The following is a 14,999-nucleotide window of genomic DNA, read 5'->3' on the forward strand; positions in this document are numbered from 1 at the left end:
CCAGAGGGATGGTTCCCCATCACTAGCATGTCTCATGTTCGCATACTACACAAGTTACACTTTAAATGCTCTCTTGCTATATAAATGAGGTTTCCACTTCCCAGCAAAAGAGAAATATGGTCAAGTATTTCTTCAGAGTGCTATATACATTCACATCATGCAGTTACAAGGCCACCGCATTTTTGGAACTCTGAAAACTAACTGAACCACGAGATTAAAAGAATAATTTTCACTAGGGTTACTGTCAAGTAATACTCTCTCAACAATTAATAAAGTAAAAATAGCTCTTCTCAACTGATTTTTAAAGAAACATTAGCTAATACAATAAAATGAGACACTGTTTTAAAAGCTGAAATAACACTCCGAATGTTCAGCTCCAAAGGAGCTAAAGTAGTTCTGATTTAGATAGCTTAGGGGCCGTGTAAGCTACTCAGTACTTAGAGAACTAAAATATTAAATCAAATTTTCCTCTCATCAGCACAGAAAGCAAAATACTCATAAAATTATAAATCTGTTGATTTAACTTCATTTGATTTCATGACAACTCGTGATCTGTTATTTATTAATCTTAACCAACAAGCCAAAAGTTAAAATTCCAAATGCAAGACATCAAAGTTAGCATTCTTTTAAGGCAGCCATTCTTCATAACAGGTCTTATTTAGCAGTGACTGGCCATATATAATGAAAGCATTTCCAATACGTTTTTTTAAAAAACAATCGTTTTGCCAAAATACAAATTAATTGGCTCTTCTGAAAATGATCTGCAACATCAGCATGTTACTCACTGTTCTCGGGATGGGTGGAGAAAGAGATCCATTTGACATGTATGGGTCATTATTCATATTTGGCATCATTATGTACCCAGAATAGCTGGAGTAGGAGGGTCCCTTGTTGTAGAGGCCTCCATCTGGATGCTTTCCTGAGAAAACCCAAAGAACAAACGATGACGCATTGGCTTCCTTTTTATATCACTGTATTTTTCATTTCAAAATCTGCTAGTTCTATGACAAATCAGACTTTACCTAAAAGAATTGTTTACAAAATACTGTAACCGAATTATTATACTCTGTTTTAGATAGATAGTATTTATTCTCTTAAATGACTTAGCAGTGAACCAGATGTTTTAAAAACATATGGTTCAATTTACTTCCACTATTGACCGGTGTTTATACAAAAGTAAGTGTCATCCATCTAACTTAATTTGATCAAATACTAATGAAATAGAGACACATGAAAGAACACACATAAACCTAAAGCTGTAATATAAATATATTAGGCTACCTAGCTATTAACAAATGTATATATTTACACACTTGAAATTATGCTCCACCTTATAGGCAAACTCAAAAATTCTACCTGTCTAGATTTCTAAAAATTTCTAGATTTTTACCGAGGGAGAGAGTTGTATCTGGAGTATGGGCAACTACCCAACCTTATGAAGGATTAACTCCAGGAGACTCAATTTTCATGTGCTACACTTACATCATTTTGCCAAAATAATTTGCATATATTCAGCATATATATTTCTTCTCTTTAACCTGTGTAACTACTTTGTAGCTCAGGAAGAAGCCTGGTTTTATAGTTCTCTTCCCTTCTTCTCTTGGCTGACATGTTACATGTACAAACACTTCATTCTGGTCAAGCTAATTGTAAACAATTAAAGGATAACAGAAATGTACACTGTCTGACAAGGAAACCCTACAGGTTCCTTGATTCTTTTAAAGTCACAGGTAGTTCTCCCTAAATCTAAAAAACATATATAATTTTTAAACTTTCAAGCAAGAATCAGAAATTGGTAGGACTATCATGTTTCATATGCATAGTTCCTAATTTTATGAATAAAGTTTTATATTTTTAAAAGTTAGATTCTGCTTTATGGAGCCACATTAAGTCTGTGCATTCACTGCCTGCCTTCTCACTGTAACTAGAAACACCAATTTCACAAACAAAAATCCATTTGAAACTATTCATGTTAGAAAGATAATTTGGTGTAGACTATCATTCTTTATAACAATGTAACAATGCAGGAAAAAAAATGCTAAAGATCTCAGCCAACTAGAACTTTAGGTAAAAGGAGGAAAAGAGGAAAACTCATAGACATTTCCTCTTCCACAAAGAATCTGGAATACAACTGAAATCCAAAGGCCCCTAACATTCAAAGACAGGTTTTAAATTTAGAGATAAGCATTAAATTCCTGGGTTTTCTTTTCCATTTTGTTGGATCCCAGTTTCTTGGACTCAAAATAGCAAAACATACCTACATTTACAAATTGCACATGTTAAATGACAAAGTTGGGAGAAGTAGAATTAGTCTTACCGTCATCAGGGTGTTCTCGGGTCTTGTCGTGGTAGGACTCCTGAGAGGTTTGTGCTTGTCTGGCCACCTAACAGCATGAATCCCCAGGCCCAAAAGAAAGAAAATCACCTTAGAGTTTGTAACAATATTGATATAAGTGTGTATCCACTGGTAACTCAAAAGAGGAGGGTTTGGTGCAACTCAGCTACTTGTTTTATTAACCTAAGAAGTATAAGCAATTTCTTTCTTTTCAACATGTATTTTTGAGTCATTATTATACATCGATAACTATAAAAAGAGTAAATAATAAGAAGAAGAACAATAACAATGTAAGAAATTTGGGAAAGAGCCACATGCTGTTCTGACTGCTATTTGCTAAAACCTATCAAGGCTACTTGGAGGCCTAAAAAGATAGTTTGAGTTAATGGGGTTGATTGTTTTGATAGCTTCTTCAACCACTGTTCACTTCAATCACAGCTGATTAAAAGCAAGCTGTTCAAATGAAAATTACATTTTAAATAAAAACAAGCCAACCGCTAACAGATAGGGGTCTAAAGCCAATGTCCCAAGCTAGTCCCAGAAGAGCTCCACTCCTTATAACCTACCATGGCCGGCTCAGTGCAAGTTTACAAGAAAAAAGTGAACTTACTCTGTGGTTAAAGAAAGGAAAATTTGAGAGTGGGGTTATAGACATCTAAAAGGTAGCCCAGCTAATATCAGTTCTGGTAACCACCATCTACCCAGACTCAACCACGTGCAAATCAGTGGTATTACCCTTTCACCATCTTCCTTGGGGCTGCCCCATGCCCACTTACCACCATGGCAAAGATTAACAAAGCCTTAATACCTGGATTCTGGGCTTTGAATGCAGCGCCCTTCTCCCCAGAGCAAAAACATGCAGAAAATGTGAAACGACGGCAAATTCATTTGTGGAATTAGGAGAGTAAAATGGGTAGAAAGAGGCTTCTCTACAAATACGAGTTTGCCCTGTTTTGGATGTTATTCGGTTCTTCGGACACGTGTCCCCTCAATGAACCCCTCCCCCGAACATATATAGTCACAAACCTTTTAAGTGGGGTTGGGTGCACTCTGGCAAATCCCCCTCCCGTCCCCCTCAAATTGGCATGTTGGTATGAAAGACTCAGAGGATAAAGAACACGCCTATGTGTTCTCCTTCGAACTCAGGCCCCCAGACTTTCAAAATGCGTACTCACCCCTGCCATTGGGATAAAGAAGGTAACTCGGAGGTGTTCTCAAACTCGTTGTTTAAAACCCCAAATGCCCCCGCCCCCAAAACCACAAGCTTTCTTTTTGGGGGCAGAAGGATGCCATTTAAGGAAAAAGGGTATACCCTCCAAATTTCTTTGGAGGAAAAAAAGCGTTGAAATCATCTGAGTGTTACAATTTTTCTACCGGATTTCCTCCTCCAAAGCGTCTCCCAGCCCCTGAAGAAGAGTGGCCAGTAGAGTGTTGGGTATCAGGGTCCATCCGCCCACCGACCCACCCCTCCTTCTGAAGCGCTCGCGGGGCCTGAAATAGCCTTTCCGCGCGATCCCGCAGGCGGCTTTCTCTCGCCGGCACCCACGTGTCTCTATTTACTCTACTCGGGTTACTGGCGCTATCGCCCGCCGCCGGCCAGGAGATCTGATAAAACGCTTTCCACCCTCCCCTGAGTGGGTGCCTTGGCTTCCGCTGCATCCCCATTCTGACTCGCCTGTCTTCTGCATAGCTTTAAGGGCCCAATCTAACCCCAAATATAAGCGCTATTTTACAAAAGTGACGGGGGTTGGAGAAAACGAGTGTTATGGGCGGTACTGCGAGGGCCCCCCGGGTTGGCTCGGCTGGGCACGCCCACGGCTCCTGGCTGCCGGCCGGACGCTGGGACTCTCGCCGCACGGACGGAGCCCCACACCGCCCCCGCTGCCCAGGCGCGCGCCCCCTCAGCCGGCCGGCGCCGCGCGAGCCCCGCTAAGCGGCGGTTGGGCCGGCCCCGCCTGTCCCCGGCCCACGCCCGCCTCCCCTTCCTCTCCGCCTGTGGCTCTGCACGTCTCCACCTAAGCCTTTGGTGGTTTAACGCACTTTTGCATACACATCTACCGAAAAAGATAGCGGGTGCACTCTGTTTTCCGTCCTTTAAAAGACCTCAGTTCACACATCCTCGCTTTAATGCATTGCACCCTCTCAACGCCACTAAAAAGTCCGAAGGCCAAACGTTATGCCTTAGGGTCAGCTTGTCCTGCCCCCAAACCGACGGTTTCGCTACCGATCCCCGAACAGGCCCGCTTGGAATAAGTTTCCCTGCATAACCCTGCATCTCCCACCCGACACGCGCGCATGCACACATACACAAAGGAAGAATGCTGACCAGGGGGCTCATCCACTCCACCCCTAGCAAAGGAGGGATCTCGAAGAGACCGTCGCCGGGTCTGCCCGGCTCCCTCCTGGGCTCTCGGCTTTTCCCCGGGACCCGCCACGCCTCTTGCTGATCCGGCCGCGGCCCGCTCACCTCGTGTCCGTTGCTAGCCGGGATGATTTCGGACTCGTTAACCAAGGAAGACTTGATGTCGGCTAAGTCGCCTTCCTCTTCGGGGTGACTGATCTCAGCGAAAATCTTCTCCTTCTGGGGATCGCCCTCGTCCTTGAAAGGGATCATCTCATCCGTGGCGCAGAGTTCCGGGTCTCCCCCGCCGCCGCCTCCCGCCCCGGAGAGCTGGGGCATGCCGACCACTCTATAATCTCCGCTCTGCTGGGAGAGCACCCGAGGCGACAGCAGGAAAGAGAAGGGGTCAACGAAAGGGGTGAGGAAGAAAGGAGAATTGAAAGGATGCTTGAGGGAGGAGAGTGGAGGAAGCTGGGCCCGTGCTGCGGCGGCGCCCGAACTCCGGCGGCCGCCCGCGCCTTCCCGCTCCTCGGAGACCAACACCGGCGCCTGCCCCCGAGGCCGGTGGGCACCGGGCTGCGAGGGCCGGCGCCTCTTGGGGCGTCTGCGCGGCGCAGTGTGGGGTGCTCTAGGCTTGTCTGCCCTGGTGGCCACCCCACGCCCCCAGCTCCTCCAGGGTCTGCGCGCAGAGGACGGCGGTTCTGGAGGAGACACTACTCTCCAAAGTACAGAGGAGGGTCCGTCGGGGCGTCTCCCTCCGGTGCCGAGTTGGGAATTTTCCGAGAAAAGAGGGAAGCTGGGCGAAAAGGCTCCGTTTCCCCCAACGAGGAAGGTGCAAGGAGAATCAAAAGATAAAATGTCCACTTCCTGGAGAAAAAAAAAAAAAAAGAGCCACCCGGGTTGGAGATGTCCGTTTCAGAGCTTATTTCCTTCCCTTAGCTTCGGTTTTCCTTCTCCTGACGCGTTTAATCTGCTGGAGGAGGAAGAGAAGGTGGGGGCGGAGGAGGAGGGAAAGAGAAAGAGAAGTTTGCCAAGAATAAAGTTTGTGCGGGCGAGCGCTGGGAGGCGGCAGTGGAGGGCACCGCGGGGTCTCGGGGAGTCACAGCAGGGGCCTCGGACCCAAAAGCTTCTGCGGAGAACTGGAGCCGACACACGCACACACACACAGCCGGACCACTCTTTGTTCCCGGCTCGAATTTCTCTGCCTGCTCGCAGGCTCTCTCGCTCGCCGCTCTCCACGCCTCCGCCGGGCTGCTCTGTCAAGCAATGAGCTGCTGCCCTCGGGTTCGCCCGGCCGAGGGGAGGGGGACGCCCTGAGCTCGGCCGCGTGCGGGGACCCGGGCACAACCAGCCTCTCAGCCCGAGAGCGCGCAGCCTGGGTCCCTCCTCCGCGCCCTGCCCCGCAGGTGAGCGGCTGCGCCTCCCCACCGCTTCTCCTCCTCCCGCGCCTTGCCCGCGCTGAAAAGCTACCCACTTGCGTCGCTTCTCCTCCTCCTCCCCTCCCCCGCCCCCAGCTCTCCTTGGCTGTCCGCTGGTGGGAGTGGGGGGGCGGAGGGGCTCATGAGTTGGAGGTGGTGATTGGAGGACTTTTTTTTTCTTCTGAATAGTCATTGCAGGTGGGATGAGTCCTAGTTGTAGGTGGTGTAAAACAGGTGTGTGTGTGTGTGTGTGTGCAGGTAGGGGGAGGCAGAGATGATGTACTCATGCTCCTAGAGGGAATTTGACGAGGGAAAGAAGAACCCGGCGCTTTTTGTAACCCACCGAGAGGCACGCTTTACCCGCGTGAAATTGACAAGAAACTGCTCGAATGGTTTAACTTCATCTAAGCATCTCTTCTCTTGCCCCCCGCTCCTCCGTCCCCTTCCTCTGGCAGTCTCTCCCGCACCTCCTTTCCGCCTCCTTCTCTCCCCTCCCTCTGTAAAGGGAAAGAAGATGAAAGCGAAGCCGCCGCAGCTGTGATCGACACCACATTGATAGATGCTCTGACAGAGGATGAAGCGGGAATCGGAGACAGAAGGAAAAGGGGAAAATATAACAGACATTGCTCAACCAATGAGAATGGAAGCAGGACGGACAAGGAAGAGAGTTGTGGCTTTCCTAAATATAATGTCAAAGGACAAGGGAGCACATGCCAGCAAAAATAAAATCTCCAAGCTTACCGAGAATAATAGGACGAGGAAGACAAAATTGAAGATCTCAATTATTGTTTTTTAAGATCTCTTCTGTTATATCCTCACCTAGTTACGCTAGCTCTCTTCTGGATTTTCGAAGATACACGCCACAATGTGTGGGAACCTCATAGAGGATGAAAAACAACCCAAGGAAGAGAAAGAAAAGGCAAAAGGACCCAGAAGAGTGAAGCCAGTAGAAAGAGGACAAGGCAGTCTCTGGCACCTCCGACTGCAGGCTCAAAGAGACCCTTGAAGATGCAAATATGAATCCAACCTCAAAAATTCCCCAGCCTCCATCGTCTCTTTGATGCATTTTATACAAGGACAGGACTTTTAAGGAGATGATTTGTGGAAGTTACAGTATAAGCGAAGCTGAAGTTGAAAACACATTACATTTTGTTCCTTGGCTCTCAAACCCCCCTCAGTTAAAAATCCAGGCAAAATTATATCCAATGCAGTAGCCATCTGTAAAACCTCAGAACAGTAAACATGGGGCAAGAAGAAATGTCTCCATCTCCCTTAAATTGAAAATAAGGAAAACACTACAGAATCAGGCTTTAGCACTATTATATAGGAACGATGAGGCGAAAATCCTTTCTTTTCCTAAGTGGGGAATTGCTTGCTGCTGGACATTGTATAAAGACCTTAACAATGCTTTAAGTAAGCGCCTAAAACTTCTACTGATAACTACTTCCTAGAGATGAGAATTTTCTAGGAAGCAGTTTAAAAAAAAAAAACTATATCATTTAAATTGTTCAGTTGGTCACATAGAGCATGGCCAGTAGTCACAGGTAAATTTTATCTGGGGAGATTCGGGCAGGTGATGGGAGCCAGAATGAGAACATTACATCTGCTTTAAATAGCTGACAATGCTATGCCTTAGAGAAGAAAAACAAAAAGAATATTCTGCTGCAATGCCTCTGTAAGGCACATACACTGAAATGATTGGAAATGAACAATTTAATTTTTTGTTTGGTGGCCATATGCAACTTCCCTTGAACTCATGCACCAGTATTAGTGCAATGTTCTGGAGACGTGAACATGTAGCTGTCAGACATTTATATCCTCTTCTAAAATATGAGGAAACAGTCAAAAGTTCTCTCATAAATGCACAAATTTGACCGACGGGAAAAGAACTGGAAAATGCAGTTTCACCAAAGCAGCCAGAGTAGAATTCCTTTTTATCAAACTCTAGGGAGATGGGGGCACACAGCATGGCCAAAGGGTATTATCTGTAAACCAATGAGAGATTAAATGACGACTCATACACCCACTCTGTTTAAATGTTGCAACTCATTCGAATCCCATTTTCCCCTTTATGTTAATGAGCTAGATTCCCTCAGTCATTTGGAACTCAACTCCAGGTGTCCTGGAGATTAGGCACTCGAGAAGATGGGAATTTTTGGAAAAATAACTAGTGGGAGCTGTTTACTAGAAGGGCCGAGGGTAGGTGGCTGCCTTCAGTACTTGGCGGTAACCCTTTCCTTTGGAAACATTGTTTCCAACGAAATTGCCCAAAGACTGGCTCGAATGTCGTGTGTTTTCCCTCTCCCTGGCGTGCGGGGTGTTGGCTGACTGTCCGTAGCATTGTTGCAAATGTTCTGATGGGCTGTACTTAAAAGGAGCTTTACTAGAAAACATTCACCCAAGTTTTCTAAAGCTTTGTCTGGGAGGGAGGTTGTCATTTCCTCGTGAAGTCTGTCCCCGGGTGGGGGTGCGGCGCAAAAGGGGCGAAGTAACCCCGGGAAGACATTCCTTCCTCCCTACAGGTTCGGTGAAGCTCCAGGCAAAGGCATTTTTGTCGCCGGGAGGTCTCTAATTCGTGTGGGGGCTGCTATTAACATTTGCAGCCGCCTCTATGGGGTGCATGGTCCGGGATGTGGTAGGCGCCGCGCGGGAGAAACTCCGCCGCCCGCTGCCCCCTTCCCTCGGATGTAGAGGCGGGTGGATCGTGTGAACTCGAGCGAAGGACTGGAGGTTGGCTGTTGCAGGTTCACTCCTTCAGGATGTGGGTTTCAGAGGGCGTTTTGATGTGATTTAATTCCGTGAAACAATTGCTAGGGGCTGGCTGGATTGCTGTTGGTTTTTCCCCTCTTGGTGGCTTTGGTTGGTTGGGGTTAATTTGGGGAGCGAATAGTAACTTGTTTTATATCAATACTTCCTTCTGCGCTGAGCCAGGCGCCGTCGGCCGGGCTGCGCGTGGGGGGCGAGGCGCCCACCCCGCGCCGGAACCGAGGAAGGGGGAGCGGAGACGAGCCCCGCAACCCACAGGGCAAACCGGGCCCAGCCTGCCGCGGGTACGGGCAGGGGAACCGGGTGAATGACCCCCACCCACGTTAGAGTCCCCTCCCCTTGGCGATTTGCTGCCAAGTCGAGTCAGCTACAGACACTCAAGTGAGTCCTTAATTACAGGGAGGAGAGAAGCGCGGTGCCCTTCAGAGCCCTCTCCGCCTCCCTCGGCCCTAACCCCCCGCCCAAGCTCCGGGTCTTCCCCTTTGTGTGGCCTGGACTCGCTCCCAGCGACAACTTTGGTGGGATCCCAAAGGAAGGAGTTGGCGGGGACCTACGGAAGAGGATGCCCAAAGAGATAAAAGCGCGAGTGAGGGTCTAGAAAACGAAGACTGTGATTCCAGAGACGGAACTCCGGCATTCTCGATTTCCCACCCCAGCCTCACTGGAGACAAGCTGTGCGCTTCTTCAGTTTAACTGACTTCGGAGAAAGAGAGAAGGGGGGCCCAAGGAAATGGCAGTTTGTGTCCCAGGGGCTCTTCCGCCTCTTCTTGCCTCCTCCTAAGACATACAAACTCACCCCTCCCGCCCTGGTGACAGAGAACTCGTGGGACCGTAAAAATGTCGTTTCCAAATCCGGCTGCCTGCGGACACCAGGCTTCCACGGGACCCGGGCTGCCGGGTGGGGTCTGCCCACGCCCACGGACCCCGCCCGCTGCTCCGTCCCTCCCGTGGCTGCTCCCGCGCCCGTGCGGGTGCGGGCAGAACTCGGCGTCCGCGTGTCTCTGGGGCGGAGCCGGAGGCGCACCCGTCCAGGGGCCGAGTCCTCCCACGGTCGGTGAGCGAGGGCCCCGTCCCATCCCACCATCATTGGGCTCGGCCGGTCGAGCCTCTGCCAACCCAGGGGCCACGGCCGCCCAGAGGGAGAGTCAAGCTGGGAGAGCGCCGAGAGGAATGAGGGGCGCGGGCCGCGCCCGGGGGGCAGTCTGGGGGGGAAGTCCCGCCACGCGCCCTCGCGGCTCGGCTCCGCGACGGGAGCCCCCAGTAACACCCCGAAGGAACAGGACACCTGCGCAGAGAAGCGGGCGTTTTGTTCGGAAGGGGGATCCCAAGAATGGAGTGTAATGGGAGTTGGAATAAATGGACGGGCCACAGGACTGCTCGCCTAGTGGGCTAGACGTGATAGTCTTTTCTCTCCTTTCTGAAAACTTTTCTTAAGCGCCTTAACTTGGCTGAGGACGGGCCACGGGCAGCTGGAGGGTGGCGCGGACGCGGTGTTCCGCCCCGCCGGGCCTGCCCTGCCGCGGGACCACTGCCACCCACCCTCGGGGCAGGGACCCGCGCGCGCTGTCAGCGCAGAGAGGCCTCCCGCGCGCGAGCCGCGCTTTATATACGCGGAGGGCGGCGCCTGCGCAGGGCCCGGCGCGGCGGCGCGGCCTTTGAAGTCCTGGCGGCTGCCGCTTTCATCCTTTCTTTTTTCCCTTGCAGGCCCCTTTGTGTGACTAAATTTGGCAGGGATATGGATCTGAGCCAGTCTTTCCACGTGTGCTCCCAGCTCCCAGCTGAGAAGGCCAAGGGTTCTCTTCCGGGTAAGGAGACAGGGAGAAAGATCAAAGAGTTTGGGGAGCTGGATCTGAAATGTGAATTGAAAATAAAAATCAAGCCTGGACACATTCCAGTTTCTAAAGCAGAACCAACCCTCAGCAGAGGCCGTCTTGCTATAACTCTTTCTCCTTCTGCTCTTTTACTCTCTCCCTTTCTTTCCTGCAACCATTCTTGAGCACATGGAATAAAATAAAAAGGACATAGGGAAACACTTAGTTCCTTCAGATTTTGTTTTGCAGTAATTTTATTAAGGAAAATATCTTGCTTATAATTAACGTTATGCGAAGCCGAATTTCTTCAGCCATAAATATTGTCTTATTTCAGTATGCTTCACACTTTCTTCTGCAGTCGCATTTAGGAAAAAAACGTTGACAACACAACTGCATGTGTTCATTGTGCATAATGCTTTTTCTACACACGGTACAGTGCACCAAATAATTTTCTTTCACAAAAGTTAGCTTCTGGAGAACCAATGTTAATATTACTTTTATCAAAGCACTCACTATGTCAATGGCTTCTGTGATTTGGAATCTTTTTATTGGTAGACTTCTGAAATCTTTTCCTAAAGCCAGGAAGTGACTAGCCAGAAAGTTTCTTTATGGTTAAAAAACTGCAAGGCCCCTTCTTGAATATGCTTCTTGAACAATATTCTCTTGTTTCAGAAGTAACCAATGTAAAGAGACAGCTTTGAAATAGTATAATGCAGAGTCAGAAATCCTGAATTGGAGGTGGACCCCGCCACTCCCTCTTCATGCGGTGGGGACCTCAGGCAAGCCTTTTAACCTGTCCTAGACTCAGCTTCCTTTCTGCAAAATGGGTGTAATTCCTACTTGACAAAATTGTCATTAGATTTCACTGAGATGATACATGTGAAAATATGAACAAATGTAAGGTATTATTAGTCCATGAAGCAAAGATGATTCTTGAGGAGACCCGTAAGTTGCAAAACAAAAAACTTCTAAAGCACTAGGAATGTTTACCACAGGAGCAAATGGAGATGGTTTCACGCTTGCACACCAACTGCTGTAACCATCGCTACATCTGCAACAGTGGTGTTACAAAGGTGTCAGAATCACCTTAGCATTTGTTACCCAGACTAGTATGAGTATGATGAGCCAAAGAATATTCTGAGAAGAAAGGGAATGTGCCTTAACTCTGCCTCATGTTATGATGGATCTTATTTGATAACGGATAAAGAAAAATGATGTTGAAAATAGAATATCTTTTTGTGAGACATTCAGCACAGCTCACAATAACTCCGAGAACAGTCTTAGTAGTGTGATGTCTTGTGAAAAAGGATAATGTATATATGGATAAAGTATTTGAAATGACAAAAGCAATACAAATACAGGGAGAGTGACCAGAAAGGTGTATAAGAGGTATTTCTGGAGACTGTAAATCCCACCAGAACTTATGTTTCAGAATAGAATGCGATTACGTATCTGAGACTGAGGCATCTCAAGTTTACGAGGCAGTAAAGATTATGACTTGGCCTGGATGTGAAGTGACCGGAGTACCACATGTATAGCTCTCACGGCATTTAGCTGAGTGTGCTTCATGCATGATCCTTTCTAACCTAAGGTAACCCCACTGACAGTGTTGTATCCTTGGCTGTACCTCCCAGTATAAACTTTGCAGTGTGACCTGTACACAAAGTGATAAGCAGAAGTAGAGACCGGTGTCTGTGTTCTGTTCTTCTTTAACCGTGGCCCAAGGCTGCCCAGGTGCAGAATCCTCATGAGGTGCTCCATCTCTTTTGGCAGCAACACTCTGACTTTGCAAATAGTATTGAAAAGACTATGTAGCAATGCGGGGAGGCACTTAGGAGGCACCCTCTGTTTTTAATATATCTTTTCTCAAGTATCCCAGATTAGGAGTAAATGCGGATCAAGTTCACTGGTCAACTTCAGTCCTCCCTTTTGCTGTTTACAGATGCAGCCATTTTGAAATTTATTCTTGACCAAAAGAGGAACGTGGACCAAAGCTCTGAGGGTTCTGTCTTGTTAGAAGAGGGAGCAGTGGAGGGGCCCCGAAAATACTCAAGGAAAACTTAGGCCCTCTGCTGAAGAAAATAAGCTCTCTCAAAAGGGAGGTATGGCTAAAAGAATTTCTTATTTTTATAAATCGGTTTCCTCCATGGCTATGGTGATGGTGATGTTTCTTGAATGATGGTAAATCCACTTCCTAAGATGTATGGCCTCTGTAGTCTTCTCAGGATTCCTGGGCTGTAGGAGCAGGGCCCTGGGCTCTGTCAGCATTGGGCCAGCGCCTGATCCCTACTTTGAGGCTAGAAGCCAAAGCCACAACCTTCTTGCCCGAAGGCAAGAGCAGTACCAACAGAGCCATATGGAGATTAATGCAGAACAATGCAGGTCATTAGTCTTATTAGTCTTATTGTTTATCCAGTTACTCGCAGCACAGATTTGTGTAAATTTCGGCTACAGTGGTTGCAGCCTGCCTTTGATGTGTGTAATCTGTACATTTTAGTGCTTGGGGAAAGTGCCTGACTAACAGGAACTATATCCAAGGCCCAGAAAGCACATCCTCACAGGCACAGTGAAGTATGAGTTGAACAATTTTCCAGTGAATTCTATCAAAGTAAATAAACCTCCTGGAGGGTCAGGATTGAGCCTCCTTTTTATCATAACATGACTTTTGGGGTCCTTGTGATTGCTTTGTATTTATTTTCCTCTGAAACTGGGTACCTACTTTAAACCTTCATTTAGCTCAGAGGAGGAAGGACTTGGTCTACATAACATTTGACCTTGAAAGTGCTTTCTTTTTTAAAGTGCTTCTGTCCATAAGACTTACTGAGTGGAGTTATCTAGACTAATATATACATTTATCCAAGACGCAGCTTCTAGTTCTTAACTCTGTCTTCTGTGTATAGCTATGCTCAATCTCAGAATTAGCAATTATAGGAGTAATTCAGAAGGTAGACAGAGCCAATGCTAATAGTTTAGGCTACAAAAGTGTCTGCCATCTGGTTCAACTAAACACTTTCTTTGGCAAAAATAAAACTAAGTTGCCTGATCTGAATTTGACTTAAATGTCCTGCGGTCCCACTCTGCCAATTACAGTTCTCAAGCCTACTTCCCTTAGGTTAAATTGGCAGAAAGCAAGGGACACAGACAACTTACTATCATGAAAAGACTGATTTTTCACTGTCAGTTTAGATAACTTTACAGACTCCCAAATGTATTTGGAGGCTTGAATTATCCAAATATTTGACCTTTGCTATTCAAATTCTCCGGATAATTTTTAGATTATTTTACTTTGTGTTGCAGGAACAGCAAATCTCCAGTGGCTGAGTCAGACAGACCTCAGAGATCTCTCTTGCATTACAGTGGTAGCCTCGTCACTGGTCTCTGGCTTCCGCTCTTGCTGGGTTCCACACATGCCCACAACGCTCCATGCGTCAGAGCAGCCAAGTTATCCTTGAACATTTCCTAGTCGTGGTGGCTTCCAAGTCACTGTGGGAACAGGCTTCTAGCTTCCTCTCCTTCTACTCTTTGTTCACTGCTCTCTAGAACCACTGGCCCTCCTGCTGTTCTTCTAGTGTAGCTCTCCCCCCGCCTCCCCCCCCCACACACACACAACCCTCAGTCCTTAACTGTTGCCTCTGCCCAGAAGTTCCCTGTCAGGTACATATTCACAGGACTTACTCCTTGTTATCTAAAAAAATAGCTCACCCCCACCTCACCCCAATTCTGGGAACTCTTCATTCTTTTATAGGCTTCATCTTTCTTCACTGTCACTGCCTAACATATTTTTTATACTTAGTTTTTTTTTATTACCTTTCTCTTCTACTAAAACATAAGTTCCACAACAGTAGGGACTTGAGTTGTATCTCTACTGCTTACAACAGTCCTTGGTGCACAGAAAATATACTAGATATGTGTTAATGAATTAATATAGCCTTTGCACCCCCAGTTTCCCCATCTGTAATACCTCCCTTAGAAGATAATATATATTATATTATACATTATATATATCATATATCTGATATATATATATGATATATAGAATATAAAATTACTTGGCACATAGTATAAACACTGAGTAGGTAGTAACTATAATTGTGTAGATCAACATTGCTGATAAAAACAGAATGCAAGTCACGTATGTAATTTTAGTTGGAAAGCTAGAAAGAAACAGTTTAAATTAATTTTAATAATATATTTCATTTAACCTAACTATCTAAAATATTACCATTTCGACAAGTAATCATTATAAAAATGTATTAATGAAAGATTTTACATTTTTTTCACATTAAAATTTTTTGAAACATGGTGTGTCATTTACTTATGGCACTTTC

At 46.7% G+C, this 14,999-nt stretch overlaps 1 protein-coding gene across 5 annotated transcripts in view; it reads right to left on the reverse strand.

Annotated features, from left to right (window-relative positions):
* LEF1 (lymphoid enhancer binding factor 1) overlaps positions 1–5,321 on the reverse strand; it is a 103,211-nt gene extending 97,890 nt beyond the window's left edge. For 2 of the 5 annotated variants that reach the window (XM_039848860.1, XM_039848859.1), the window contains exons 1-3: positions 3,511–4,180; positions 2,318–2,384; positions 786–919 (exon numbers count right to left, since the gene is read on the reverse strand). In XM_039848860.1, the coding sequence (XP_039704794.1) occupies positions 786–919; positions 2,318–2,384; positions 3,511–3,519 (210 nt within the window). In that variant the 5' untranslated portion in view covers positions 3,520–4,180. Of the gene's footprint in view, positions 1–785; positions 920–2,317; positions 2,385–3,510; positions 4,181–4,802 lie in introns of those variants that run through there. The other 3 variants (XM_039848856.1, XM_039848858.1, XM_039848857.1) reach the window with 3 other exon arrangements.
* Positions 5,322–14,999: the final 9,678 nt, after the last annotated feature.

The sequence above is a fragment of the Pteropus medius genome, unplaced genomic scaffold (genome assembly GCF_902729225.1).
Source record: "Pteropus medius unplaced genomic scaffold, Ma_sr-lr_union100, whole genome shotgun sequence".
In the NCBI taxonomy this organism is placed as follows: Eukaryota; Metazoa; Chordata; class Mammalia; order Chiroptera; family Pteropodidae; genus Pteropus; species Pteropus medius.